Source organism: Acinonyx jubatus, chromosome A3 (assembly GCF_027475565.1).
Source record: "Acinonyx jubatus isolate Ajub_Pintada_27869175 chromosome A3, VMU_Ajub_asm_v1.0, whole genome shotgun sequence".
Taxonomy (NCBI): Eukaryota; Metazoa; Chordata; class Mammalia; order Carnivora; family Felidae; genus Acinonyx; species Acinonyx jubatus.
The window spans coordinates 88196854-88222855 of NC_069388.1; the positions used below are offsets into that span (position 1 = coordinate 88196854).

At 36.8% G+C, this 26002-nt stretch overlaps 1 protein-coding gene across 7 annotated transcripts in view; it reads left to right on the forward strand.

Annotated features, from left to right (window-relative positions):
- Positions 1-26002, forward strand: part of ALMS1 (ALMS1 centrosome and basal body associated protein) — a 219032-nt gene that overhangs the window by 88440 nt on the left and 104590 nt on the right. For all 7 annotated transcript variants that reach the window (XR_008289406.1, XM_053200768.1, XM_053200763.1 and 4 more), the window contains one exon: positions 10249-12086. Coding sequence is in view for 6 of the 7 variants with exons in the window: in XM_053200768.1 (XP_053056743.1) it covers positions 10249-12086 (1838 nt within the window). In the remaining variant the exon portion in view is untranslated. The remainder of the gene's footprint in view (positions 1-10248; positions 12087-26002) is intronic.

Consider the following 26002-nt stretch of genomic DNA (forward strand, 5'->3'; position numbering starts at 1 on the left):
AGCAAGGCGGAGTGCCACTACACCAGAACAGAATGCATGTGGTTCAGGGCCCCTTAAAACATCGGGTTTTGAATCCCAGCTGGGTGCCTAGGAGGCACGGGAGAACAGTGGAGGTGGGACCCACTTATACCAAACTGTGCCTCTCTGTGCCTGCTAACTGCTTATCTACCTGACACAGACTGACACTGAATAAACCAGATGGCCTCTCCTCCTGACCAGCACAGCCACCGGTCCCAGGCACCAACAGACAACTCTCCTGTGGTTTTGTATGTTAGTCATTCTCTTTTTTTTTCCCCTCTTCTTCTTTTTCTTTCTACCATCTTCTTTCTTTTCCTTTGGAAACAGGCTCATAGTTTCTGATTTGATTTTATATATATTTTCTTTCTTTCTTTCTTTCTTTCTTTCTTTCTTTCTTTCTTTCTTTCTTTCTTTTTCTTTCTTTCTCTGTTTAATCAAGCATTTTTTACTCTATTCTTTTTACACCTTTTCTGTATCTCCTTTATTTTCCTCTCTCTCTCTGGATTAAGCCTTATAGTTTCTTTGATTCTCTGCTTGTCTTTTTTTTTTTTTTTTTTTTTTTTAACCCTTTCATTTTTCTCTTTGTATGGGATCAGGTTCTTTGCCCTTTTCTTTTTTTCAAGGTTACTTCAACAAACAAATCAAAACACACCTGATTGAAGGTCCAAATGATCCACTACTATGAGCAAGGAGGGGCTTTGTAGAGGACTGACCAGTGGGATAGAGCAGCCAGAAATGCAGCAATAGAGGGCATTCAACATGCTCCAAAAACACGTCCTGAAATGTCAGGGCCTTTTTAATATAGTAGTACAGGTGCAGGACATGTAACAAAGTATTAAAGCACGTAAAAGACAGAAGCCTAGCCAAAATGATGAAATGGAAAAATTCTCCTCAAAAGAAATTTTGGGAAGAAATGGCAGAATTGCTCCCAAAAGATATAAACACTATATCTGAATGAGAATTTAGAATAACAGTCATAAGACTAATAGCTGGGCTTGACAAAAGCATAGAAGAGAATCTATTGCTACAGAGATCAAAGACCTAAGACATAGTCATGAGGAATTAAATGTTATAAATGAGATGCACAATAAACTAGATACAGCGACAGCAAGGATGGAAGAAGCAGAGGAGAGAATTGGTGAAATAGAAGATAAAATTATAGAAAATGATGAAGCTGAAAAAAAGAGGGAAAGGAAATTACTAGATCACAAGGAGAATTAGAGACTTAAGTGATTCAATGAAATGAAATAATATTTGTATCATAGGAGTTCCAGAAAAAGAAGAGAGAAAGGGGCAGAAGATTTTATTTGAACAAATAATAGCTGAGAACTTAACCTCCCTGATCTGGCAAAAGAAATAGGCATCCAAGTCTAAGAGGCACAGACAATTCCCTTCAAAATCAACAGAAACAGGTCAACACCATGACATAGCATAGTGAAACTGGCAAAATACAAAGATAAAGAGAGAATTCTGAAAGCAGCTTCAAGACAAATATGGTCCTTAACCTACAAGGGTAGTCACGTAAGGGTAGTAGCAGACCTGTCCACTGAAACTTGGCAGGCCAGAAGAGAGTGGTAGGAAATATTCAATGTGATGAATAGGAAAAATATGCAGTGAAGACTCTTTTATCCAGCAAGGATGTCATTCAGAAAAGAAGGAGAGATAAAGGCTTTCCCAGACAGACAAAACCTAAAAGAGTTCATGACCACTAAACCAGCCCTGCAGGAGATCCTGAGAGGGACTCTTTGAGTGGAAAGCAGCAAAGACTGCAAAGGACCAGACTCATCACCACAAGTACAAAACCTACAGATAACACAATGACACTAAATTCATATCTTTCGATAATTACTCTGAATGTAAATGGACTAAATACCCCAACCAAAAGATGTAGGGCATCAGAATGGATAAAAAAAAAAAAACCAAGATCCATCTCTATGCTGCCTACAAGAGACTCATTTTAGACTTGAGGACACCTGGGAATTGAAAGTGAGGGGGTGGAGAACCATCTATCATGCTAATAGATGTCAAAACCAGAGTAGCCATACTTATATCAGACAAACTAGATTTTGAGCCAAAGACTGTAACAAGAGATGATGAAGGGCATTACATCATAATTAAGGGGTTTATCAAGAAGAGCTAACAATTATAAATGCTTATGTCCCCAGTGTGGGAGCATCCAAATATATAAATCAGTTAATCACAAACATAAATATATAGATAGTACTGTGACTGCAGGGACTTTAATATTCCACTTACAGCAATGGACAGATCATCTAGGCAAAAAATCAATAAGGAAACAGTGGCTCTGAATGACACATTGGGCTTGATGGATTTATCAGATATATTCAGAACTTTTCATCCAAAAGCAGCAGAATACACATTCTTCTCTATTGCACATGGAACATTCTCCAAAACAGATCACATGCTGAGTCACAAAACAGCCCTCAACAAATATAAAAGGATTGAGATCATACCATGCATATTTTCAGATCACAATGCTATGAAACTTGAAATCAACCACAAGAAAAAATTTGGAAAGCCCCGAAATACATGGAGATTAAAGAACATCTTACTGAAGAATGAACTGGGTAACCAGGAAATTAAAGAAGAAATTTAAAAATATATGGAAATAAATGAAAATGAAAACACGACAGTCCAAATCCTTTTGGGGTGCAGCAAAGGCAGTCCTAATAGGAAAATACATTGCAGTTCAGGCCTATCTCAAGAAGCAAGAAAGGTCCCAAATACACAGCCTAACTTCACACCTAAAGGAACTAGAAACGCAGCAACAAAGCCCGAAGCCAGCAGAAGAAATAATAAGGATTAGAGCAGAAATAAATAATACAGAATCCAAAACGGTAGTAGAACAGATCAATGAGTCTAAGAGCTGGTTTTTTGAAAGAATAGACAAAATTGATAAACCCCTAGCCAGACTTCTCAAAAAGAAAATAGAGAGGACCCAAATAGATAAAATCATAAACGAAAGAGGAGAGATCACAGCAACACCAGAGAAATACAATTATTAGAGACACTATGAAAAATTATATGCCAACAAACTGGGCAATTTGGAGGAAATGGACAAATTCCTAGACAGTCACACATTACCAAAGTGGGAAGAAATAGAAAATTTGAAGAAATTGAATTGGTTATCAAAAATCTCCCAACAAATAAGAGTCTTGGACCAGATGGCTTCCCAGGGGAATTCCAACAGACATTTAAAGCAGAGTTAATACCTATTCTTCTCAAGCTGTTCCAAAAATTAGAAATGGAAGGGAAGCTTCTGGACTCATTCTATGAAGCCAGCATTACCTTGATTCCCAAACCAAAGACCCCACTAAAAAGGTGAATTACAGGCCAATATCCCTGGTGAACGTGGATGTAAAAATTCTCAAAAGATACTAGCAAATCAAATTCAACGGTATATTAAAATTATTCACCTCAAGTGGGATTCATTCCTGGGCTGCAAGGCTGGGTTCAGTATTCACAAATCAATCAATGTGATACATCACATTAATAGAAGAAAGGATAAGAACCATATGATATTGTCAATAGATGCAGAAAAGGCATTTGACAAAATACAGCATCCTTTCTTAATAAAAACCCTCAAGAAAGTTGCATAGAAGGAACATATATGAAAGGCCCACAGCTAATATCCTCAGTGGGAAAAAACTGATAGTTTTCCCTGTGAGATCGACAACACAACAGGGATGTCCACTTTCGCCGCTGTTGTTCAACGCAGTGTTGGAAGTCCTAGCCAATTAGGCAACAAACAAAAGGCATCCAAATTGGCGAAGAAGAAGTGAAACTTTCACTCTTTGCCGGTTACATGATATTCTACATGAAAACCTGAAAGACTCCACCAAAAAACTGCTAAAGCTGATACATAAATTCAGCAAAGTCACAGGTTATAAAATCAATGTACAGAAATTGGTTGCATTTCTGTACGCCAATAATGAAGCAACAGAAAGAGATATCAAAGAATCGATCCCATTTGCAATTGCACCAAGAGCCATAAGATACCTAGGAATAAACCTAACTAAAGAGGTAAGAGATCTGTACACTGAAAAGTATACAAAGATTATGAAAGAAATTGAAGAAGCCACAAAGAAATGGAAAAACATTCCATGTTTATGGATTAGAAGAACAAATATTGTTGAATTGTCTATACTATCCAAAGCAACCTACATGTTCAGTGCAATCCCAATCAAAATAGTACCAGCATTCTTCACAGAGCTAGAACAAACAATTCTAAAATTTGTATGGAACCAGAAAAGACCCTGCATAGCCAAAGTAATGTTGAAAAAGCAAAGCAAAGCTGGAGGCATCACAGCCCCAGACTTTAGCCTATATTACAAAGTTGTAAACAAGACAGTATGCTTTGGGCACAAAAACAGACACATAGACCAATGCAATAGAATAGAAAACCCAGAAATGGACCTATAAGTGTATGGCCAACTAATCTTCAACAAAGCAGGAAAGAGTATCCGGTGGAAAAAAAGACAGTCTCTTTAGCAAATGATGTTGGGAGAACTGGACAGTAACATGCAGAAGAATGAAACTGGACCATTTTATTACAGCATATATAAAAATTAACTCAAAATGGACGAAAGACTTAAATGTGAGACAGGAAACCATCAAAATCCTACAGAAGAAAACAGGCAGCAACCTCTTTGACCTAGGTTGCAGCAACTTCTTACTTGACATGTCTCCGAAGGCAAGGGAAAGAAAAGCAAAAATGAACTATTGGGACTCTGTCAAGATAAAAAGCTTCTGCACAGGGAAGGAAACAGCAAAACTAAAAGGCAACCTGTGGAATGGGAGAAGATACTTGCAAATGACATATTGGATAAAGGTTTAGTATCAGAAATCTATAAAGAACTTACAAACACGACACCTGAAAAATTATCCAGTAATGAAAAGGGCAGAACACATGAATAGACACGTTTCCAAAGATATCCAGATAGCAAACAGACACATGAAAAGATGCTCAACATCACTCATCATCAGGGAAATAGAAATCAAAACCACCCTGAGATACCACCTCACACCAGTCAGAGTGGCTAAAATTAACAACTCAGGAGACCACAGATGTTGGCAAGGATGTAGGGAAAGGGAAGCACTTTTGCACTGTTAGTGGGAATGGAAACTGGTGCTGCCACTCTGGAAGACAGTTTGGAGGTTCTTCAAAAAATTACGACTAGAATTATCCTATGACCCAGCAGAGTATGCAAGAGTGCTGATTCAAAAGGGCATGCACACCAATGTTTACAGCAGCGCTATCAGCAATATTCAAATTATGGAAAGAGCCCAAATGTCCATCAACTAATGAATGGATTAAGATTATCTGGCGTGTACACACACACACACACACACACACACACACACACACACACAATGGAATACTACTCAGTGATGAAAAAGAATGAAATCTTGCCATTTGCAACAACATGGATGGAAGTGGAGGGTATCATGTTAAACAAAATAAGTCAGTCAGAAAGATACACGATTTCACTCCTGTAGAATTTGAGAAACTTAACAGATGATCATAGAGGAAGGGAAGGAAAAATAAGATACAAGCAGAGAGGGAGGCAAACCATAAAAGACTCTTAAATACAGAGAACAAACTGAGGGTTGATGGGGGTGGAGAAAATGGGTGATGGCCATTGAGGAGGGTACTTGTTGGGATGAGCACTGGATGTTCTATGTAAGTGATAAATCACGGGAATCTACTCTTGAAGCCCTGACAATAAAAAAATAAAAAGAATTCAGGTCTTAATTACACCTCCTTGGTTAAGGTTAATATTAGGAATTTTATTAATTTTTGTACAATTATAAATAGGATTGTTTTCTTAATATCTCTTTCTGCTACTTCATTATTAGCATGTAGAAATGGAACAGATTTCTGTATATTAATTCTGTGTCCTGTGACTTTACTGAATTCATTTTTCAGTTCTAGTAGTTGTTTTGTGGAGTCTTTAGGATATTAATGTCATCTGCAAATAGTGGAGGTTTTACTTTTTCCTTATCAGTTAGAAGCCTTTTATTTCCTTTTCTTGTATGATTTACTGTGGCTAGGACTTATGTACTAGGTTGCACTGGTGAGAGTGGATATCCTTATCTTGTTCCTGAACTTAGGGGAGAAGCTCTGTTTTTCACCATTGAGTATGATGGTATAGCTGTGGCTTTTTTTTTTTTTGAGGTATGTTCTCTCTAAACCTGCCTTTTTAAGAGTTTTTATCATGAATGGATGTTGTACTTTATCAATTTTTTGTGTGTGAATTTATTGAGATGCTCATACTGGTTTTACTCTTTCTCTTGTTAGTATGATGGTACTAAACAATGAACGGGTCAAACAAGAAGTCAAAGAAGAAATAAAAAAAATACATGGAGACAAATGAAAGTGAAAACACAGTGGACCAAAACCTTTGGGATATAGCAAAAACAGTTCTCAGAGGGAAGATTATAGCAATATAGGCATACTTCCAGAAGCAAGAAAAATCTCAAATAACCTAACCTTACACCTAAAGATCTAGAAAAAGAACAAAGTCCAGAGCCAGAGGAAGGAAGGAAGTAACAATTAGAGTAGGAGTAAATGTGGGGTGCCTGGGTGGCTCAGTCAGTTAAGCATCCGACTTTGGCTCAGGTCATGATCTCACGGTTCATGAGTTTGAGCCTTGCATCAGGTTGTGTGCTCACAGCTCAGAGCACGGAGCACAGGGCCTGGAGCACAGAGCCTGGAGCCTGCTTCTTATTCTGCATCTGCTCTTCTTTCTGCCCCTCCCCCACCGGTGCTCTGTCTCTCCCGCTCTCTCTCAAAGATAAATGAACATTAAAAAAAATAAAAAACAAAAAAAAAGGGGTAAAAAACCAGAAGTGATCAGTGAAACCAGGAGCTGTCAAAAAATTAACAAAATTGATAAACCTTTAGTGAGACTTACCAAGAAAAGAAGAGAGAGTACTCAAATAAAATTAGAAATGAAGGAGGGAAAATAACAACCAACACCGCAGAAATACAAAGGATTACAGGAATATTATTAAAAACTATATGCCAACAAATTGGACAACGTGGAAGAAATGGATAGATTCCTTAGAAACATATCCCCTTTCAAAACTGAATCAGGAAAAAGAAGAAAATTTGAACAGACCAATTAGTAGTAATGAAATTGAATCAGTAATAAACTCTCAACAAACAAAAGCCCAGGACCAGATGGCTTCACAGGTAGAATTCTACCAAACATTTAAACATTTAAAGAAGAGTTAATAACCTATTCTCAAATTGTTCCAAAAAAATAGAAGTGGAAGGCAACTTCCAGATTCATTCTACGATGCCAGCATTACTTTGATACCAAATCATTTAAAGACATTATGAAAAAAGAATACTGTAGGCCAGTATCTCTGATTAACATAGATGCAAAAATCTTCCAACAAAATATTAGCACCCTGAATCTAACAATACATTAAAAAGTCACATGATCAAGTGGGATTTATTCCTGGGATATGAGGCTGGCTCCATATTTGCAAATCAATCAATGTGATTCATCACATTAACATGCAAAAGGATAAAAACCATATGATCATCTCAGTAGATGTAAAAGAATCATAATTTTAATTTGCATTTTCTTAATATTAATGGTGTTGGACCTGTTATTGTGCCCCTGTTTTCCCATCTCTTTTCTATTCATTGAAAAGTTTGGTTTTTGCCTATTTTTCTAATTGAGTTGTCTGTTTTGTTTTTGTTTTTTGGTAAGCTGTTGAGAGTTGAGATGTCTTTATACATTTTAGATACAAGTCTTTCATTGGTTATGAGATTTGCAAAATTTTCTTCCAGCCTAAAGATGGGAGAGAGAGGGGCATGTCATTGCTGGAATGGGAAAGTACAGTCTCCCTGTATGGTCTCCACAGGTACTGATACCACAGGAAGTGGTAACTCATTACCAGATGTTAGGGTAAAAATAATTCCTGGGCTCCTGCTTGGTCATCTCTGTACCTTGGCTTGGATGTTGGGGTGATTTGTAATTGCTTAGCAAGAGTAGATGTTTAGGCTCCTCACTTGGCTTTTGCTGGTGTCACAGAGGCAGTCTTTTTTCTGTGGTGATTGGCTGGAATAGAGCAGTTATGGCCTAAAACCTTTCTGTCTTGCTAGACTTCACCTTTACTGTTTTGTTTTTTTTTCCCCTAATGTTTATTCACTTTTTGAGAGACAGAGACAGAGTGTGAGCAGAGCAGGGGTAGAGAGAGAGGGAGACACAGAATCCGAAGCAGTCTCCAGGTTCTGAGCTGTCAGCACAGAGTCCGACGCGGGGCCTGAACTCAAACCAGGAGATCATGACCTGAGCCGAAGTCAGATGCTTAACCGACTGAGCCACCCAGGCGCCCCCTTTTACTGTTTTTTTTTTTAGCTAATGAGAGTGGGTTTTTATTAGAGCCTTTTTCTATGCCCTTTGTTCCTATGTTGCTGGCTTCTTCAGCTCCCACATCTGGAATATATGATGTAAAAAGTAAATCCAGGGATTGCATTACCATGTCATTCCTTAGGTCCCAAGATCCCTGTCTTCTCTACATCTTTCAGATTATTCTTTTTTTTTTTAATGTTTGTTTATTTTTGAGAGAGAGAGTGTGTGGAACAGAGCACAAGCAGGAGAGAGGCAGAGAGAGAGGGAGACACAGAATCCGAAGTAGGCTTCAAGCTCTGAGCTGTCAGCACAGAGCCTGATGCCGGGCTCAAACCCATGAACTGCGAGATCATGGGCCAAAGTCAGACGCTTAATCAACTAAGCCACCCAGGCACCCCTGTATCTTTCAGGTTATTCTTAAGTTTGTTTTATATATAATGTCTAGGACTTTTAGTTATGCTTATCAAATGGAATAGGGAAAAGTACATCTACTCCATTACATCAGAAGTGGCAGCAGAGGTGCCTGGGCACTCAGTCAGTTGTGTCCTACTCTTCCATTTCAGCTCATGTCATGATCTCACGGTTCATGAGATTGAGTCCCACGTCGGGCTCTCTGCTGACAGCATGGAGCTTGCTTGTGATTTTTCTCTCTGCCCCTCCCTGGTCTCTTTCCCTTTCTCTCAAAATAAATAAACATAAAAAAAAAAGTGGCAGCATAATTTAAGGTATTTTTATTTGAAATCAAATGTGGCTGTTATCATCAAATAGGATTCTAAGTAATGATTTTATAGGTAAAGCACAGAAATCTCAAATTTTATATTTATGGTAGCTTTAGATTCTGATAGTGTAGCCTAGGAAGAAGTACTAGTTCTTTTCCGTTTCTTAGGAATATTCCTTTCCTTATTCTTTTTGGTAAGAAGCATCTGTAGTGAAGAGACCCAAAAATACAATGGTCAAATAAGATAGAATTGTATTTTTCCTTTATATGATAGTCTAGGGCAGGAAAGGGAGCTCTGCTCTTTGAAGTTATTCAAAGACCCAGACTGGCTTGGCAGCTGAGCCATTTTTACACATGGCTTCTGATTGTTTTAGATACTATCATTTTTAGGTGGCAGGAGTAAATGGTGATGGTAGTGATGGTGGTAGTAAGGGAACATGGAGGTCAAGAATTTGCTTTTCTTTTTTATTTTCTTTTTTAATTTTATTTTTAAGAGAGAGAGAGAGAGAGAGAGAAAGCAGGGGAGGGGCAGAAAGAGAGGGAGACACAGAATCCAAAGCAGTCTCCAAAGCTGTCAGCAAAGAGCCCAATGCTGGGCTCAAATTCACGGACCACAAGCTCATGCCCTGAGCCGAGGTCAGATGCTTAACTGACTGAGCTACCCAGGAGCCCCAAGAATTTGGTTTTCTAAAGACAGGAAGCAGAAGTTATACTTACTACTTTTGCTCATCTCCTATTGGCCTAAACCTAGTCATATGGTCTCACCTAGCTACAAAGGAGAGTGGAAAGGTCTCCAGTTTTGTGGCCATGTGACCAGCACATGGTTAGGGTAAGGGGCTTCTGTTACTAAAAGAAAAATGGTGACAATACTGGGGGACAATTGAGGGTTTTGTATTTGTTACTTTAGTGAAACATTTTTTAGAAGAAATTAACTGTGTCGTCCTAATTATCATGAGCTATTTTATTCTATAGTTAACTGTCTTTTTTTGTTGTAATCTTGTTTAATTGTAAAGATCAACAGGACCTTTGTGGTCCGTCTTAGCCTGGATATATAACTTATTTTTATATAACGCAAACTATTTGGACTATTTCAAGTAAGAATTTGTTTATATCTTCCAGGGTTTGCTGAGTCCACAGGGAATAAGATGCAACCCAGAAGCTGTATGTGGTCACATCATTATTGAGAGCCATGAAAAAGGATGTTTCAGGACTCTAACTGCCAAACAACCACAATTGGATAGCCACCCTTATGTTTTCAGACCTGCTGACCCCTCAGACGTTATCAGAGGACAACGGAGTCCATCATCATGGAAAACCAGACACATCAACCTTTCCAAATCATTAGACCAGAGTAGCCCCCATTTCAAAGTTTGGAATTCCTTGCAGTTACGAAGTCCTTCCCCCTTTCAGAACTTTACAGCTGATGACTTCAGAATTAGCCAGGGTCTTCGAATGCCTTTCCGTGAAAAGATAGACCCTCGGCTATCAGAATTAGTAGAACCTGTGCCACCTGAAGAAATGGATTGTCATTCTTCATCACATATGCTTCCCCCAGAACCCATGAAAAAGTTTACTACTTCCATCACTTTTGCATCTCACCGACACTCTAAATGCTTTTCAGATTCCTCTGTTCTTAAGGTTGGTGTTACTGAAGGTAGCCAGTGTACTGGAGCATCTGTGGGGGTATTTAATTCTCATTTCACTGAAGAGCAAAATCCTCCCAGAGATCTAGGACAGAAAACCTCTTCCCCTTCATCATTTAAAATTGTTAGTCATTCGCCAGATACCGCTGTGACTATTTTAGCAGAAAGTAGTAGGCAAAGTCAAAAATTACCTATTGAACATTCTCAGCAAGAAGAAAAACTCTTAGAAAGATCAGATTTTAAAGGCAGTGATTCTGAGCCCAGTACCAGTGCAAAGTATAGCAGTGTCAAGGAAGTTCATTTTTCTGATAACCATACCCTCATTAGCGTGAGCAGACCAAGTTCCACACTAGGAGTAAAAGAGAAGACTGTAGCTATAAGTCCAGATCTTTCTTCACACATTTTACTTGAACGACAAGAGCTCTTTGAACAAAGCAAAGCCCCACACACAGATCACCATGTGAGAAAATACCATTCTCCCCCTCCTCAACATCAGGATTACGTAGCTTCGAACCTTCCTTGTCGCATTTTTCTTGAAAAACAAGAACTCTTCGAACAAAGCAAAGCCCCACATTTAGATCATCAGATGAGAGAAAACCAATCTCCCTTTCCTCAAGGTCAGGATTATATAGCTTCAGACCTTCCTTCTTCCATTTTTCTTGAACAACGTCAGCTCTTTGAACAAAGCAAAGCCCCAGATGTAGATCACATGGGAAAATACCATTCCCCCTTTCCTCAAGGTCAGGATTATGTAGTAGAAAAGAATAATCAACATAAGTTTAAGTCATACATTTCTAATATGATAAATGTTGAAGCCAAGTTCGATTCTGTGGTCTCCCAACCAGTCCCAAATCACTGTACATTAGTAACATCTGCATCTACTCCACCCTCAAATAGAAAAGCACTTTCTTGTGTTCGTATAACTCTTTATCCCAAGACTCCTTCCAAGGTGGATAGTGGAACCTTAGATAAAAGATTGCATTCATTGGATCCTGCTTCTAAAACAAGGATGAATAGTGAGTTTAACTCTGACCTACAGACTATATCTTCAAGATCATTGGAACCAACCTCCAAATTATTGGCCAGTAAACCTGTAGCACAGAATCAAGAATCTTTAGGTTTTCTAGGACTTAAGTCTTCACCGGACTTCCAAGTTGTACAGTCTCCTCTTCCAGATAGTAACACTATTTCTCAGGACTTGAAAACCATACCTTTTCAGAATAGCCAGATAGTAACCTCAAGGCAAACACAAGTGAACACTTCAGATTTGGAAGGATATTCCAGTCCAGAAGGGACTCCAGTATCTGCAGATCGGTGAGTCTCATTGTGATGACAAGCAAGCTGATGGAATTTGTGATAAAGGGTTTTAAATACTTAAGCAAATGCAAGTTCTTGGGGGAAAGGCAGTATGATTTCTCTTCGGGGAGGTTGTATCTGACTAATCTAGGTATTCCAAGGCATAAATGCCTAAGTAAGAGAAAACACTTGGAAGTAATGTATTTTTAATTTCAGAGGGCTTTTGACGAGACTTGACATCAAGTATTTCAAAACATTGAATTACTCTGAGAAAAGTCTTTGATCATCCATGGTACAATTTACTAATTATTGTATTGGAAGTGTGCTGAAGACCAGACTTTGGGATATGTGCATGAGCTTACTCACTTGCTTGTGTGTGCTCTCTCTCTCCCTTCTTTTAGTTTCCATTTCATGGTTCTCCTCAAATATTTAGTATTTACAATGAGAAAGTAACTTTCCAGTAGAGAATCCTGGCAGACATCATTTTAGCCAGTTATCAAGGCTAACATCACTGGTAATGCGTATCAATATAATGTGCTCTCTATTGTGATGTTCCACCTTATAGTCGATATTATAGGAAAGGAAACTTAGTTCAGGGCTAAATGCCTTAGATTTATATTATTTAGGCTAATTTAAGACTATCATTCATTCACTTATACATTTTGAATAGAATTACCCTTTGTGTTTCATGTTCTACCACATAGTTGAGAAGGCAGCACATCGTAGTGAAGAACCCTGGGCTTGGAAAGAAGGAAGGGAAATAATATTTATTCAGCATCCACATGTGGTAGTAATGGCCATGAGGGACTTATATGTTATCTCATTTAATGATTGTAATAACCCTATGAGGTGAGTGGTGGTATCCTTATTTACCCTCTGGGAAACTGAGACACTGATATTGCTACTTTGTACTTTTATTTATATGAGATAATGCTGTTTATAAGCAAGAGAGTGGTCATTCTAGTGTGGTCTTTTTAATTAAAGCAAGTGCTTGTTCACTGCATGGTAGTGTCTCTCTGATCTTGAGTCCTGCTTTCAGCTCTTCTTTCAAGGTATTCTCTTGGACAAGTCATTTAATATCTTTGGCACTCCTATGGGATTGATGGTGGAAGGAAAGAATTGGAAAGCTAAAAGGTCCCTTGTAGCTCTAAAAGTTGGTGATTTAGAATTGGATTGGGCCTAAAAAACAGGGTCAGTCTCTGCTTTCAGTATTATAATACTGAATTAGAGTTGAATTCCTGGGATGAGAAGAAAATAGTAGATGATTATAAATATGCACTAAATAATAATGCCATTTGTTCAAAATGTACTAAATGCCATCTGGTATAGTAGATGTAGGTATCATTTTAACCTTAATATAATCATCAGAGGTAGATATTATTACCTCAATTTATATATTTTAAAAACCTAATACTTGGGGGGGGGGGGTGGTCCTGGGTGGCTCAGTCGGTTAAGCGTCCGACATTGCCTCAGGTCATGATCTTGTGGTTTGTGAGTTCAAGCGCCGCGTTGGGCTCTGTGCTGACAGCTCAGAGCCTGGAGCCTGCTTCCGATTCTGTGTCTCCCTCTCTCTCTGCCCCTCCCCTGTTCACGCTGTGTCTCTTAATAATAAGTAAACATTAAAAAAATAAAAAAAAAAAAACAACCTAATACTTAGAGAAATTAGACGTTTTGCCCAGGATCACATGTCTATTATTAAGTGTTAGAAATGGCATTCTAATCTAGGTTTGTCTGACTCCAAACTTCATAATAATTCAAGCTACATATATACACATACATACTCATCTGTATACGTGTGTGTATATAAAATGTGTAAGCATATATGTATTTAGTATTTTTAAAGCTTTTTATTTTGAGATTTTAAATTTAAAGAGTTACAAAAGTGGTAGAGTTCTTGTATTAATTATTTTCTGATGTGTAACCTATTATCCTGAAATGTAGCAGCTTAAAATAATAAATATTATCCCAATGTTAGTATGGTTTTCTGTGGGTCAGAAATTTAGGTGAGGCTTAGCTGGGTGCTTTCAGCTCAGGGTCTCTTATGGGGTTGCAAACAAGGTATTGTCTGCAGCTCTGGTCCCATTTCAAGACTTGACTGAGAGGATGTGCTTCCAGGCTTGTTCACATGACTATTGGCCAGAGACATCACTCCCTTCCTTCAATAAGGCAGCTCAAATATGACAGCTAAACTTCCCTCTGAGTGAGCATGTGAGAGAACAAGAGAGGATGCCCAGGGCAAAAGTCATAGTCTTTGTAACCTAACCTTGTAAGGGAATCTCACCATTTGTGCTATATTCTGTTCAATAGAAGTGAATCAATTATTTCCAGCTCACCCTCAACGGGTAGAGATACACAAGGGTATGAATTACCAAGAGGCAGAGATCATTGGGAAATATCTTGGAGGTTACCAGTATGACCTTTACCAAATGTTCCCCTGTGTTAACATCTTACTGTAACATCATAACAATAAAACATATATCAAAGCTAAGAAATTATCCTTCATATAAAATTATAACTAAAATGTAGACTGATTTGGATTTCATCTCATTTTTATGCACATGAACATTTTTTGCTTCAGATCCAACCCAAGATGCCACCTTACATTTTAGTGGTCCTGTCTCCTTTATTTTCAATAATCTGTGTCAGTCCTTGTTTTTTTATGATCTTGACGCTTTAAAGAGAATTGGTTATTTTGGAGAAAGTTTTTTTGTTTTTTTTATTTAACTTTATGTTTTGTTTTTTAAAATTTACATCCAAATTAGTATATAGTGAAGCAATGATTTCAGTAGATTCCTTAATGCCCCTTACCCATTTAGCCCATCCCCCCTCCCACAACCCCTCCAGCAACCCTGTTTGTTCTCCATGTTTATGAGTCTCTTCTGTTTTGCCCCCTCCCTGTTTTTATATTATTTTTGTTTCCCTTCCCTTATGTTCATCTTTTTTGTCTTTTAAAGTCCTCATATGAGTGAAGTCGTATGATTTTTGTCTTTCTCTGACTGACTAATTTCACTTAGTGGAGAAAGTTTTGATTTAGTTTTCTCTGATGTCTCAAGACTAGGTTGAGGTTATGCATTTGCAGTGCATTTCATTGGGGAGCACATTAAGTTGATATGCATTACTGGTGATGTTAACCTTGATCACTTGGCTAAAGTGATGTCTACCAAGGTTCTTCACTGTACAGTTACTGTTTTTCCTTTTTAAATACTAGATATTTGGGTAGAAACTGGTAGACTATGCAAATATCTTGTTTCTGCTTAAAACTTTGATCACTAATTTTAGGCTTCATCACTGGATCTTGCTTGTAGCAATTATCACTCTGTTATTCTGATGGAGTTTTTATACTTCTTTCATTCCTTCTACATGTATTAATTGGAATTTTTCTGCAAGCAAGAGCTGTTGTTCTCCCTCATTTATTTATTCCTTTAGTTATTCATGTATATCAGTATGGATTCAATATAGGAGCTATACTCCTATTAGACAAAATAGGCTTTAAGCCAAAACCAGTAACAGGAGACAGGGAAGGCCATTATATACCAATAAAGGGGTCAGGTGATGTAACAAGATGATAAACAGTTGTAAATATGTACACAACCAACATTGGAGCATCTAAGTGTATTAAGCAAATACTAAACATACCTGAAGGGAGAAATAGATAACAATATATTAGTAAGGGACTTCAGTACCCTTCTTTCAACAATGGAGAATAGTACTTAGAAACAAAGGTATAGCACCAGGTTAGCTCATTGTTACTAGGATGTCAGTGCTTCTAACGGTTAATAAAGCTCAGGATTATATGTATGTATATTAACTCATGCATATACCTACTTCTCTGCTTGTTCTCATCTCTGTTAATGTGTATGTGTTTGTGTATATTTGTATATGTAAATATTTTAAAAAAAAATTTTTTTTAACGTTTATTTATTTTTGAGACAGAGCATGAACAGGGGAGGGGCAGAGAGAGAGGGAGACACAGAATCTGAAACAGGCTCCAGACTCTGAGTGGTCAGCACAGAGCCCGACGCGGGGCTCAAACTCACGGACTGTGAGATCATGACCTGAGCCGAAGTCGGACGCTTAACCGACCGAGCCACCCAGCACCCCTGTAAATATTTTTTAAACCACAAGTCAGTGTTGATACCTTCAACTAATCTTGAACCACAGGGTTGATTATAAACTTTTACCCTTGTTTTTAACTTCTTTCTTCAGTAGTAATAAACCTGGCTCTCATTATCTACAATATATTTACCCTAATATATAAATTAGATACTTTCAGAATTCCCAGGTGAAAAACAAATTCTCCTACTTGAGTACAGTGTTTATATATACCTTTCTTTTGAATTTAGCGTTATGGTATCCAGTCAAAACAATGCTGACATTTTTTAGGTTGTGTTCTTTTTTTTTTTTTTTCTTTTCTATACACTGTGTCAGTACATGATTCATTTATAATACAGTTTCATTTGTCACATCCTGCATTCCGTCTTTGCCCTTGGTTGATTTTGGTTAATTTTTAATAATTTACATAGTGCAAAACTTTTTGTGGTGTATAATTCTATCATTTGTGATAAATCTACCATCACAGTTTCATACAAAGCATTTCTATCCAAAAATTTCTGCATGTCATCTCCTTAGAGACAATTCCTCCTCTGACCCCTGGTAATTCCTGCTTTGTCCTTTTCTTAGTCTTTCTAGAGTGTCCTATAAATGAAATAATAAGATATGTAACAGCCTCTGGGTTTAGTTTCTTTTACTTTGAGAAGCACATTTAAGATTCATCCATCTTTTTTTTATGAAGCACATGTTTTACTTTTTATTGCTTTATTAAAAACAGTAATATTTTATTATTCCTTTATATGACAATTCTTTTGTACAGATTACCACAGTTTGTTAATCCATGCATTCATTCTTTGAAGGATATTTGTGTTGTTTCAGTTTTGGGGTGTGATTACAGTTAGAGCTGCTATAAACATTTGTGTGTCAGTGTTTGTTTCTGTAGGGTAAATATTCAGGAGTGGGATTGCTGAGTCATGTGGTGTATGTGTGTAGTTAACCTGGCAAGAACTGTTTATCTTTGCATTTTCACTAGCAATAATACATGTTCCAGTTACTCTGTGTCTTTGTCAGCATTTTGTATTGTCCATATACTTTAGCCATTTTTATAGCTGTATAGTGATATTTCAATATAGTTTTCATTTGTATTTCCCTAATGGCTTTTCTTCACTTCATGTGATTTTTTTTTTACCATCCTTATTGGTGAAGATGATTTTATAATAGGGTTTTATTTTCTTACAGTTGAATTTTGCGAGTTCTGAGTATGTTTTGGATATACAACCTTTGCTGGATATGTTGCTGGCAAATACCTTCTTGTAGTATGTGACTTATCTTTTCATCTACTTAATGTATTGAGTCTGTCACAGAACAAAGGTTTTTAATTTCAATGAAGTCCAGTTTACTGATTTTTTTTTTTTATGGCTTATGCAATTGAGGTGACAGTCCTTTTCTTTCAGTACTTTAAAAATATTTTGCTTCTTTCTAAATTCCATGGTTTCTGATGAGAACTCTACAGTTTTGGAATCATTATTCCCCTGTACATTTGAAGCAATGTGTTATTTTATTTTTCCCTGGTTGCTTTCCTTTTTTTGTTTTGCTTTGAGTCAGTTGGTCATGATATTTGTAGGCATGGATTTCTTTGGACCATCCTGTTTGGAGTTTGCTGTGCTAATGGTTTTTATCTTTCATCATATTTAGGCAGTTTTAGCCCTTATTTATTCAAGTATTTTTTCTGTACCACATTCTTTCTCTTCTCTTTCTACATCTCTGATGACACAAATGTTTTTGGTATTATCTTACAAGTCCCTGAAGCTCTGTTGATTTTTTTTTTTCCAATCTTTTTTTTCCCCCTCTCTTGTTCAGATTGAATAATTTCTATTGTTCTGTCTTGGAGTTCACTAAGTCTTTCCTCTGACATTTCCGTTCTGCCATTGAGCTCATCCAGTGAGTATTTTATTTCACTTGTATCATTTTTTAGTTTTAAAATATCTGCCATTTCGGGGTGCCTGGGTGGCTCAGTCAGTTAAGCATCCAGTTCTTGATTTCAGCTCAGGTCATGATCTCACAGTTTGTGAGGTCGAGCCCCACGTTGGGCAGAGCCTGCTTGGGATTCTCTATCTCCTTCTCTCTGCCCCTTCTCAACTCATTCTCTCTTAAAAATAAGCATTAAAATTTTTTTCTGCTATTTCTTCTCTTTATTTGCTGAGACCTTGTCTTATCATTACTTTTGAGGGTATCCACTCTTACATGTTCCGGGATTTTATAATAGCTTCCTTAAAGTTTTTGTCAGATAATTCTAACACTTCTTTCATCCCAGCATTGGTGTCTGTTGATTTTCTTTTCCCACATGAGTTTAGATTTTTCTGGATCTTCATATGCTGAGTAATTTTGGATTGTATTTCATAATATTGTGAGATAACTAGTCTCATTTAAATCCTATAGAAATTTTCAATATTTTTGTTTTAGCAGGCAATCAACCCATTTGCATTCAGATTACAAATTAAAACCAGCCTTCTGTGGGTTATAGTTCCATGTGAGTTCAATTTTCAGAGCTTTTGCACTGCTATCCACATTTGACCTGCATGTGTGTGTACCCAGTGGCCAGTCCGAGACTTGGGTAGTAGGCTATCCCATACTTCTGTTCTCAAAGTTTAGGTATGCTCTTTAGGTTCAGATCCACACACGCATGGCTCAGGGATAGGCCCAGGAGATTATAAACGTATGTTAAGGAGTTGATTTTCTCTCTACAGTTACCCCTTGAGCTCTCCTTTCTTGAGTTCCAGGACAGAAAGCAGGAACTTAATTTACCCCCTGTCTTCTGTATACTTCCTGTGACTACTTTGTGTCCGTTTCACGTGGCTCAGTACAGAGGGGAAAGATCAAGAGGTTTGTCCCACACTCTTGAAACCAAACTTCCTATATTGGAAGAGAAAATTTTTCCTCTCTCAGAATTTTAAGCTCTTCCTGGCCCCTGTTACTGCTGTACTACTGCCACCATGAGATTACTTGAGTGCTTGAGCTTACTAGAAGACACAGAAAAAAGATTTTCACACTATTTCAATTCCCGCTCCTCAGTCCTGACTAGAGGGCTTCTGGAGGTTTTTGTCTGTGCTAGGGCCCACCTCCAGGTTTCAAGCTATTTTGAGTTCAGACCCCAGTGGATAACAAAGGAAAGAATGGTAAACTTATCACCATTAAAATTTTTTTTAATGTTTATTTATTTTTGAGAAAGCAAGCAAGAGTGAATGAGGGAGGGGCAGAGAAAGAAAGAGGGAAATAGAGGATCCGAAGCCGGCTCTGTGCTGACAGCAGACAGGCCGATGTGGAGCTCAAACTCAAGAACTGTTAGGTCATGACCTGAGCTGAAGTCAGAAACTTAACTGACTGAACCACCCAGGTGCCCCAAACTTACACCATTTTGATAGTGCTTCGAATGTTGATCATCTTCACCAATTTGCCTACTTCTGTTATTTTCCAGTCTTCTGATAGGTGCTCTGTGTAGACTTTCTAGGTTTTATGTATACAGTTGAGAGAGACTGGGTCTGTTATGGTTACCCAGCACCGGAACCAAATGTACCATTTCTTCATTCCCATCAAAGTATATGCAAGTTCGAATTACTCCACATCTTTACCAACACTTGATATTTCCAGTTGTTTGTATTACGAGCCATTCTAAATGTGGATGTGAAAGAGTATGTTATTGTGGCTTTAATTTGTGTTTCACTGATGACTTACGATGCTAACCATCTTTTCTGTGTTTCCTTGATATTTGGATGTCCTTATGAAGTGTCCATGGTCCCATTCGTTTATTTGATTGTCTCACTATTATGAACGTTTTTTTCGTATATTTCAGATACAAATTATCTGTGTATTGCACGTACTTTTTTCACAGACTGTGGTTTGATTTTTGTTTTCTTTTTTTTTTTTCTTAATATATGAAGTTTATTGTCAAATTGGTTCCCATACTGATTTTTGTTTTCTTATTGGTACTTTTGAAGAAGAGAAAGTGTTAATTTTTACAAAAATTGTTAGTTTTTCATTTAAGGTTAGTACTTTTCATGTCTTCTCTAAGAAAATATTGCCTAACCCAATGTGTTGAAAATTTTCTCCTATATTTTCATCTACAAATATAGTTTTAACTTTATGTTTTAAGTCTGTAATATATGCAATTTGAGGATCATTTTCTTAGATATTACAGCACCATTTCTGAAATCTTGATTATTTCCTTAGTGAATTTAGTTGGCATCTTTGTCAGAAATCAGTTGGCCTCCTATGTGTGGGTTTATTTTTGAGTTTTTACTCTATTCCTTTAATTTATCTGTTTTTATACCAATACCATGATGTCTTGATTTATAGTAAATCTTAAAATCAAGTTGTCCTGCAACTTTTTAAAACAAATTTTCAACATTATTGTTATCTTAAGTCCTTTGCATTTCAATATAAATTTTAGAATAAGCTTCCTGATTTCTCTAAAAATGCTTCTTGGGATTTTGTTTGGTATTGCATTAAATCTGTAGATCATTTTGTGAATGATTGATATCTTAATAATAACGAGTCTTCCCATGCATGAACATTTTTTTCTGCTTATTAGTGTCTCTCAGTAACATGTAATTTTCAGTGTGTAGGCCTTGCACATCTTTTGTTAAATTTATTCCTAAATATTTTATGTTTCTTTGATGCTATTATATATGGTATTTGAAAATTTTTATTTTCTAATTATTTTTTGCTTGTATAATAGAAATACTGTTAAGCCGGCTTACAAATGTCAACAAATTAATTTTAATTTTAATTTTAATTTTAATTTTAATTTTAATTTTAATTTCTTACTTATGGGCCAGAGCTTCCTATGGGATAATTTAGGGCAATAGGTACTATGACCATAGAGTATTTAGATAAACTAATAGTTCCATTGTTTAAATTGAGGCATATTTGTTGTCCTCTGTTTTATGTTCAGTAACTCCCGTAAGATTTAGGGACTGTCTTGTTTAAATTTAATGAGTAACCCCAGGTATGATGTTTATTCTTCATAGAAAATCACATTGTCAGGGAGCAGACAGAGCAGTTTTACTCCTTTCTTTCCAGTCTTCATGGCTTTGTTTCTTTTTCTTACCTAATACACTGGCTAGGACATTCAGTATAATATCAAGTAGAAGTAGTAAGAGCAGACATCTTGTGGATTTAGTTTTTCATCAAGCGTGATATTACCTGTAAATTTTTAATACATGATCTTTATCAGATTAAGGATATCCTCTTTTGTTGTTAGTTTGCTATGAGTTTTTATTATGAGTGGGAATTGAATTTTGTCAAATGCTTTTAATGCTTTATTGAGGTGATCATATGTGTGTTCTCCTGTTTTCATCGATGTGAATTACATTGATTAGATTTTGAATGTTAAATTTTATCTTACATTATTGGGATAAATATAAACTTTTTTATATTTATTACTGAATTCAATTTGCTAACATTGGTCTTTAATTTTTTATTATTATTATTATTTTTTTTTTAGTTTATTTGAGAGAGAGAGAGGACATGAGTGGGGGAGGGAAAGAGAGGGAGAGAGAGAAAATCCCAAGCAGGCTCCACACTGACAGCATGGAGCCAGATGCAGGGTTTGACCTCACGAACCATGACAGCATGGCTGGAGCAGAAATCAAGAGTCAAGAGGCTTAATCAACTGAGCCACCCAGCCACCCCTAGGGGTCTATAATCTTTTTGATTACAGAGCTATGGTGGCTTCCAAAAAAGAAAAATTGGGAAATATTCACTCTTTCATCATTTTCTGAAAGAGTATGTGTCAGATTGGTGTTGTTTGAATTAAATCTACCGTATTACATTTTGTTTTCTATTTGTGTCATCTGGGTTTTGTCCCTTCTTTCCTGCCATCCTTTGTATTAATGATGCATCTTTTATTACTCTGTCTTATTTTCCTTTTTGGCTTTTTTATATACATATTTATTTTTTTGATAAATGGGATGGATCCCGCCCCAAATTTGATTTAGATATGTAGGGTTATTACATTTTTCACACCAAGAGGATTTGAGAGGAAGTTTATTATTCACATAGGGACTCCTGGGGAGAGCTGGGTGGGCACAAACAGGTCCAGGCCATCTTGGGCAGAATGAGTGGATGGGCTTATAGTGGCTAGGAAGTAGAACTGGGAAAAGGGTTCTGTGTATGGGAGGTTTACATTTTCTGTTGGTGCCAAAGAAGGAGGTACTCACATTCAGGCTTTCTTACCAGCCTGTTCGGATGTAGGGCCATAGGTGATGCTTAAAAAGAAGTCAGTAGTGAAATATCAAAAATGGAGTCAGACTTCATTACAGTACATGTTATAGAGATTACCATATTCACCCTTAATTTATATATTATCCTTAATTGCTACCTAACATTTTATTTTTACATCTATGTAAAATATCTATGGAGATATTTATCTATAATTTTCTTTTCTTGTAATATCTTTTGGTATGAGCATTGGGCTGACCTCATAAATATATTGGGATACTTTGAAAGAGTTTGTTTAAGATTGGTATTCTTTCTTTCTTAGGTATTGGGCAGAATTCACCAGTGAATCCATCATGGCCTGGAGTTTTTATTACAGATTCAATTTATTTAATAGATATGACTATGTAAATTTGCTTTAGTTTTAAAATTTTTTAAGTAATTTTTTCTATTTTAACTTGTCAAAATTTGTTGACATGAGTTATTTTCATAGTATCTTACCCTTTCAATTTCTCAATCTGTAGTGATATTAACTTTTTTATGTCTGATATTGGTAATTTTCGTTTCCTTTTTTTACTTAATTTCTCTTTCTGGGGGTTAAACAGTTTGGGTTTTGTTGATCCTCTAGTGTATGTTTTCTTTTTAAGGTTTTTGCTACTATGTTCATTTTTTTCCTTCTGTTTTGGATTTTAACCTAATGGTCTTTTTCTACCTTCTGAGAATATACAGTTTTTTTCATATTCATTAATGTTTAGCCTTTTCCTTATACAGACAGATTTTTATGTAGTTTCTCATCATCATCTTTGTTCTAAGTATTTTCTCATTTTTTTCTTTCTAAAGTTTTATTTACATTCTAGTTAGTTAACATACAGTGCAATATTAGTTTCAGGAATAGAATTCAGGATGTGAGGGCGATCTGGCTGCAACATCTGTCACCGCATTGATTGCCGGGGTTGATTCAGCTGATCTGGCTGGCTAGGCGGGTGGCCCCTTCCTCCTTCACCGCTCCATGTGTGTCCCTCCTGAAGCTGCCACTTGGTGGAAGAGGACGACCTTCCCCGATAGAGGCGGACCGTTCTTCGGTCAAGGGTATACGAGTAGCTGCTCTCCCCTGCTAGAACCTCCAAACAAGCTCTCAGGAATAGAATTCAGTGATTCATCACTTATGTACAAAACCCAGTGCTTATAACAAGTGCCCTCCTTAATACCATCACCCATCTAACCCATCCCCCACTCGCCTCCCTCTAAATATTTTCTCATTTCTGTTACAGTTTTTTGTTGTTGTTCTATGGGTTATGTAGAGATGTGTCTTTTTTAATAAATGTTCATTTATTTTGAGAGGCATATACATATATAGAGAGAGCAAGAGCAAGCACGTGTGTGCTAGCAAGCAGGGGAGGGGCAGAGAGAGGGGGAGAGAGAGAATCCCAAGCAGGCTCCATGCTGTCAGCACAGAGCCTGACGTAAGCCTTGATCCCATGAACCATAAGATCACAACCTGAGCCGAAAGCAAGAGTTGGACTCTTAACCGACTGAGCCACCCAGGCACCCTGAGATGTGTTTCTTAATTTCCAGTTATATGGGAACTTTCTAATTATTGCTTGTTTCTAGTTAGTTCCATTGTGGTCACTGAGATTGTATTCTGAATGATTTCAGTATATTTAAACTTACTATAATTGCTTCATGTTATGGTATATTTTTATTTTTATCAATGTGCAGTTGAAAGGAGTATGTATTCTGTAGTTCCTATATGTGCTATTTTGTATATGTTATGTCAGTTTGGTCCAGTTGGTCAACTGTCATGTTGAAATCTTTATTATAAAGCAGAATTGTTATCTGCTTTAGCATCTGAGAATATTACGTTAATATCTCCTTTTTTTTATCCTTAACCATTTGGGAGTAAGTTTTTGACATGCTGCCCATCACTATATCATTTACTATATGAAAGAACATTTTCCTACATAACCCCAATAAAGCCATAAAAATCAGGAAATTAACATCAGTGCTGTATTTTATTATTATTATTATTATTTTAATGTTTATTTATTTTTGAGACAGAGAGAGACAGAGCGTGAGCAGGGGAAGGGCAGAGAGAGAGAGGGAGACAGAATCCAAAGTAGGCTCCAGGATCTGAGCTGTCAGTACTGAGCCCTGTGCGGGGCTCAAACTCATGAACTGCGAGATCATGACCTGAGCTGAAGTCAGACACTTAACTGACTGAGCCACTCAAGCACCCCAACATCAGTGCTGTATTACAGATACTATTCAGGTTTTCTGGTTGTTCCCATAAGGATTTTTATAACAAGAGGAGGCAGTTCAGAATCACATGTTTCATTTAGTTGTCATGGCTCTAATTCTTTTCTAGAACATTGCTTTAGTCTTTCCTTCACTTTCTTGACCTTTGGGAGATTACAGATCATTTATTTTGTAGAATGTTTTTCAATTTGGATTTCTTTGATATTTCCTCATGATAAGGTTTGGGTTATGTATTTTTGGCAAGAATATGACAGTTGTGACATTCAGTTCTCATGATAATTTTATCAGATGTTGCATAATTTTCATTTGTCGCACTGACAACTATACATTAATTACTTAATAAGGTTTTGGCTGCTAGTTTCCTTCACTGGAAAGTTACTCTTTTCCCCTTTGTAATTAAGTCTCTTGTGGAAAGTACTATGAAATTATGTAACTATCTCATTCCTTTGTAAACTTTGAGTTTGTTTATTATATCCATATAGAAGCATGCTTTCTTATTTCATTCAGTGGGTCTTTTTTACTTTTTACTTTAAAAATATATAGACTCACAAGAGATTACAAAAATAGTTTAGAGAGTCCCAGGTACCCATCACTCAATGTAATATCTTACATAACTTTAGTACATTATCAAAACCAGGAAATTGACATTAATACAGTACAAATAGCTAGACTATAGACCTTCATCTGATTTCATCAGTTTTTGCATGCACTTGTTTTTAAATGTATATATGTATAATTCTGTGAAATTTAATCACATGGATTCATATAACCACTACCCTAATCAAGATACAGAGTTCTGTCATCACAAAGGAATTCCCTCTTACCTCTCCCTTTACAGTCACACTATTGTGCCCTGCCCCTTGCCTTCTTTAACTCCTGCAAACCAGTGATCTGTTTTTCTACTGTATGCTTTTGTCATTTGGAGAAGGTTCTATAAATGGAGTAATATAGCATATAACCTTTTGAGATTAGCTCTCTTTACTCAGCCCACTGACCTAGAGATCCATCTGGGTTATTGTATGTATCAATATTTCTTTTTATTGCTAAGTAGTATTCAAATGTATGAATATATCACAGCTTATTCTGTAGAAGGACATTTGATTGTTGCTAGGTTTTTACTACTGCTGATATAGCTGCTGTGAAAATCCATGTACTTATTTTTACATGAACGTAAGTTTTATTTCTCTAGGACAGTGACTGTCAACCAGGGGTGATTTTGTTCCACGGAGACATTTGGCAATATCTGAAGACATTTTTGATTGTCACAACTAGGAAAGAATTTTCTATTGGCATCAGGACTGCTGATGATAAGATCCTAGAATACACTGGACAGTCCCCACAAGGAATTACTTGGTTCAAAATGTCTGTTAGCTCCAAGGTTGAGAATCTCTGCTGTAGGATAAATGCCCAGG